Here is a 5621-nt window from a genome sequence, read left to right on the forward strand (position 1 = left end):
AGATTGGAACAAGCTAGCAAAGATACAGAAACCTTTCAAAATGCTCATTTCGTAGATAACAAGGAGACTGGCAATGGAAAGGAACATGTTGAGAAAAGAGGAAGAAATGCACAGAGAAATATTCAAAGAAAAACAAGCAAGAAACACAGAAACACTACATCTCCTTCACAGATAGAGAAGGAACACAAAAATTATCTGCCCCCTAGTATCTAATGATCAGTGCATTGTTTTGGAATATAAGGGGGGTGAGATCCAAAAAGGCCATTCACAGGCTAAAGAGACTTGTTAATATCAACAAAGTGGTTTTTATTGCTTTGTTTGAACCTTTTGTCAGCAACAACAAAATAGAAGGGTATAAAAGGTTCCTTGGATTTCAGCATAGTATTTCCAAATGATAACGGAAAAATATGGTGTTTATCAGATGGATATTCCGGCTAATGAGGAGCATCAAATTACTCTGAGACTCAAAAAAGGTGGGAACAATGATGTGTTCTACATTAAATCAATTTATGCAAAATATACTACTAGAGAAAGAATTGATCTTTGGGATAGCCTTGAGAATACTTCTAGCAGAATCAATAGCAGAATAATGGATGCTGATGAGAAGTTGGGAGGAAAACCTCACAGGGCTTACAGGAGCTTAGATTTCATAAGCACTATGGAGAGCTGTGGTTTTTCAGATATTGGAAATACACTTGGTGTAATAATAGAGGGCCAAACAAAAGAATTTGGAAAAGATTGGACGGAGTTCTCGTGAATGACCAGTGGACTCAAAAGTTTCAACAAAATCTCATTAAACATTTAGTAAGGACCGGCTCAGATCATAGGCCTTTACTTATGAAGAGTCAAAATGATGATCATGGTGGCATTAAATATTTTAGATTCTTAAATTTTTGGTCAAAGCAAGATGGTTTTACAGAATTGGTTCAAAACAGCTGGAATATGGCAATGACAGGTAATGCGATGTGGAAATTTCAATGCAAGCTCAAGGCTCTTAGCACTAATCTCAGACTCACTTGCAATAGTGGAAATGCTGAAGAACAAGGATACTACCAACCTCATGCTTAGAAGACTTATACAAAACACCATACAGGCCATGGAGGGTAAAGATATCACCATTTTACATTGCTTCAGAGAAGCCAATGGTGTTGCTGATTTTTTTGCTAAACTTGCATCCTGAAGTGGAACTAGCACCTTCTGCTACTCTTACTAACAACTACCTAGAGAAGTGAAGGGGTTATTTCACCTAGACAAATGCCAGCTACCTAGCATAAGAAGAAGATATGACAAGAATAACTTCTTTGTTAGTTAATTCTGTGTAAATAGTATATATGAAAGTTGTATAGGTTCACTTTCATATCTTTTGCAGATTGTAGGTTAACATCAAAATGCACTCGAGGTCATGTCTTTTCCCCCCTCTTTCAACTGTTTTTTGCATCGAATGAATGGGCAAGACAAGGGCCAAGCCAGGTCCTTGACATCAAGGTGTTAAACCTTGGTGGTGGAAATTTCATAAAATAAAAAAAAATAAAAAATAAAAAGACATCTTTTCCTTTTATCAGAAAATTACCAAATCCATGCTTTGATTTTCAGCCTGCACCATTGGCCAGGGCTTTTCGAAAAACGGTATACATACTGAAGGAAGAATACTTGAATATATACGCGGAGTTATACATATCTTCTTTTTTAATCAATTATGTATTACCACCACCAATTGCCTTTGCATATTTTTACAAAATCACTTGTGGAATTCTGTAAATTTTCTACTGCAAGTACACTCTCTATTGAAAAGCATTTTTCTCCCAATCAAAAACTTCTTTTTCTTAGAAAGGTAACAAATATTATTCATCTTTGGCCAAAAAGGTTGTGCTAAAAGCCATATTTATACTTCAGAAAAAGCAAGAGTGTATCCTTGTTCCTCTTACATGGATTCTATGGTGTCTGACAAAGATTCTGCTTCATCTAGAAGTTCTTCTTTACACCAAAAGTGAAACAAAAATAAACAATTCCTCTTCATCTTCTGAATAGTGTTGTTTGTATCATCAAAGAATCTTGTGAATTCTTTCTTTCCATATAGTCCCACCAAATATATGATCTCTTTAGATCAAAAACCAAAGTAAAATGCATCACTTAAATTTCGGTTTTCACCATTAAGACCATTGACTAGATACCATCATTAATAGAGTATACATAACATAGTAAGATACCCCAGTTTAAGTAAAATCACCAATTTCATATATCAAAATTTCAAGGAGGACTAAATCATACTGATCCAATGAAACATCGAAAAGGTGTACAAAAGCACAATAGGTCTGATTAATTTCTTAACTCATATTGTAATAATAAGGGATAATACATGAAAAGAAAACCTCCTATATTTGGCTCGGAGTGTAATTTGCACACCTATACTGTGTTCCACATATGTATTTGAGCAGGTAGATAGAAGTACTCTTGCAATCTGTGATTCTGATTCATTTAAACCTGCATTATAGAAAGAAAATATGACCAACTTCTAAGTTTTTGTGAAAAAAAATAAGCTGTATATTGTAAGTTTCAATTTCAATATATAAACAAATGTTTGTTCTGAGGCAATTACCATTGAAACTCCAAGCTAATTTGATGGGCGCCTTTCCTTGTAATTGTAGTTGATTCGAGGATCTCGTAGCCTTTCAAGAAGTAGCGCCAGGACATGTAATTTATATATTTGTAACGCTTGGTACATTCTTTGTCCCGACCTTTGAGCTCATTCAATAGAACCTACAAATTCATAACATAAGTATAGTGAAAAAGAAGGAGAAGTGAATATAGGAAATTATTAAGGTGAAGAATGAAGTCATAATAATATTGCAGAATACCTGTATAAAGTTATGTTTTAGGGCATCTGAATTCATCCTCACCAGCACGGTCCGGGGATGGAAGTAACTAAACAATTCATCAAGTAAAGATTCATATCTTGATACTGACGAAAAGAGTATTGCCAAATTTATGTGCTTGATACAAAGTGGTTGAATGTTGCTTTGATGGTTTCCCGAGTGAAATTTTACTTCCTTCATAGACAATGAAAAATAATATTCAACACGAATCGTCAAACATGAACGGAAATTGAATGGAAAAATCATTTACTCTCAAATTGTTGGAAAATACCAAAGATGAAAGTTCTACTTTAACACTTAACGAGACACAAGATGCAACAATTAACAATAAAAGAAGTTATAAAGTTTAGAATGTGAATCAATGCGGGACATGCTATTGAAGGTACTATCATCAGAGTAAATTTATATATGTTGCTACCTATGTGCAAATAACAAACTGACGTCTACTCCCAAAATGCAACGAAAACAACTGAAATTTCTAATGTGCACCCAAATAGAAGTTCCAGCAAACTCTTAATCTCTAAACTGTTTTTGTAATTTATTTAGAGTAATGGAAAAAGTCGGATACATCATTTCAGAATATATAGATGTGACCTACAAAAAAATTTCCTACAACTACTGGATTCATTATTACAGAAAATGTTGTGCCTTTTAAACAATAGGCAAAAATACTCAAAGCAAAAACTAACATAATTTAGCTATCAAGATACATACCTTTGATTCAGTTGTGTCAGTTTCCAAGGACAAGCTGATATTTTCACCCAAATTTTCAGCAACAGTACACGAGCTTGGGACTTTTTTAATATCTATTAGCTTGAACGAACGTAAATTGGGACTAACAATGAAAGCATCATCCAAGTCAACCCTGTCAATTAACCTCAAACTCTTGATTTTATTCAATCCTTTACATAAAGGAAGAGATAAGGATTTAAGGCACGGGAATGCTAAGGAAATATCTTTAGGAAATCCTATGGGAATGTATTCAGAATCTATTTTCAGGACTTGCAGCTTAGTACAAGCGCATAGATCAAGTTTCTCTTTTGCTGCTGATGAGGAAATAAACAAGTGAAACTCCAACAGATTTCGAGCTTTTATTTCTATTGTTTGTATATATCTACTGCGACAATTCACATGAACCTTTTTAAGTTGATTCAGATGAGGCACTGAGATGGAATGAAGGTCGTAACAACGTATCAAAGTTAACTCAACCATGGAAGGGCACTTGCTCATGAACTTGGAGAAGGTGTCTGGAGAGATGCGAACAGAATCAAAATATATCTCTTTCAATGAAGTCAATTCCTTAATATCTCTAACAAAGTTCAAGTTGCAATCTCCTTTTAAATGGAGAACGGTTAATAAACTTGACTCTAAAGTTTGCGTAGACATGTAATAGTAAGAACTACGTACGAACAAATAGAATTCTGTGAAACTCATGTTGTCAGCAGCAAATTTGATAACTGGCTCGACGCGATAGCTGCATTGACAGTTGTTGTGATAATAATAGCAGTATCCACAGTATATCTTTGTAGAATGTGTTCGCACAAATTTGCGGTCGTCCAATGATGTTATCATCTGATGCCAACTTTTACAAACAAGGGAAGCTATTGCTCTCTGTTTCAGCGTAAGAGAAGAGAGGATTTGCTGGAGGATGTCTTCTGGTAGCACAGATAATATTCCATCACGGTTGATGTGGCTAGCAGGCAAAGAGATGGAATCACAAACAATGGCCGCCATGAATTTTGTGGCAGAAATAACCTATTGCTCTCCCTGAGTTTTCTTTAATTTTTTAGGGTTAGCAGTATATATAAGGCTCCCCTGCGTAAAAACTTTTCCAACTTTACTTTAAAAATCAAACTTCCCTAACAATCACATTTTCTCCTCTTATCCCATATAATATCTATTTTACTCTTGATATTTTGTCTTTTTATATTATACATAATATTTAATTTTCTTAACCTATGTATTTATATTTTTTTATTTAAGTTCATTAACATCAAAAGTAGAATAATCCTTTTATGAATTTGTCAATGCTATTTTTTATGATTGTTATTATAATATGACATGCATTAAATATGTTATATGTATATAGATGCATGTTTCAATTTTCTCTTATTCTCTATTGTCTATTTAGATAAATGAGTTTTGGTTGTTAATAATAAAATATTTTCTAGATTATAATTTAAAATTCATATACAATATAGATAGAGAATATTTAGGAATTTGTTATAAAATATACCACTATTTCTATTAATTGTTTTTAGGGAAAGGGGGGCAAATATATCCTCAACTTTGCGATACAGAGAAGATATACCCTTGTTAAAAAGATGGTGCAAATATGTGCTTGTCGTTACACAAAGGGTGCATGTTTACTCTTTTCATTAACAGACTCCTATTTTCGATTAAACATTATTTATCCCTTTTTTAAATTAGAAAATACCTTTTTCCCTTAAAAAATCAATGACCCATTATATTTATTGTTATATCCCGTATTTTTGAACGTCGGATTATTTGTAAGCTGAGGTGGGGCCCACACGTCAAGATTTTTTTTGAACATGTGACAAGTTATATGAGTCACATATGTAAAGTTAAACACAAGCTCATGAAGGAATTTTCTACTAAATCAAAGTGGAAGCCATAAAACGAATATTTTAAGAAGATGTTTTTCGGAGTGACGACTTTGAGGAAAAACGGTATTATAATTTTGGAATTTGAAAAAATACCAAGAAATAGAAGTTGTGATAATTGAAT

At 33.4% G+C, this 5621-nt stretch overlaps 2 protein-coding genes across 2 annotated transcripts; both read right to left on the reverse strand.

Moving 5' to 3' along the window:
• Positions 1-2125: 2125 nt before the first annotated feature.
• LOC132066670 (uncharacterized) lies at positions 2126-3346 on the reverse strand. The gene is made up of 3 exons (XM_059459922.1): positions 2856-3346; positions 2597-2757; positions 2126-2481 (listed from the first exon to the last, which is right to left on the reverse strand). The coding sequence occupies exons 1-3, from the start codon at positions 3117-3119 to the stop codon at positions 2472-2474; spliced, it is 435 nt and encodes a 144-aa protein (XP_059315905.1). The 5' UTR covers positions 3120-3346; the 3' UTR covers positions 2126-2471.
• Positions 3347-3503: 157 nt separating this feature from the next.
• Positions 3504-4607, reverse strand: LOC132066089 (putative F-box/FBD/LRR-repeat protein At5g56810). Its single transcript, XM_059459477.1, has 2 exons — positions 3588-4607; positions 3504-3521 (listed from the first exon to the last, which is right to left on the reverse strand). Exons 1-2 carry the CDS (start codon positions 4605-4607, stop codon positions 3504-3506), a joined length of 1038 nt encoding a protein of 345 aa, XP_059315460.1.
• Positions 4608-5621: the final 1014 nt, after the last annotated feature.

Source organism: Lycium ferocissimum, chromosome 8 (assembly GCF_029784015.1).
Source record: "Lycium ferocissimum isolate CSIRO_LF1 chromosome 8, AGI_CSIRO_Lferr_CH_V1, whole genome shotgun sequence".
NCBI classification, from domain to species: Eukaryota; Viridiplantae; Streptophyta; class Magnoliopsida; order Solanales; family Solanaceae; genus Lycium; species Lycium ferocissimum.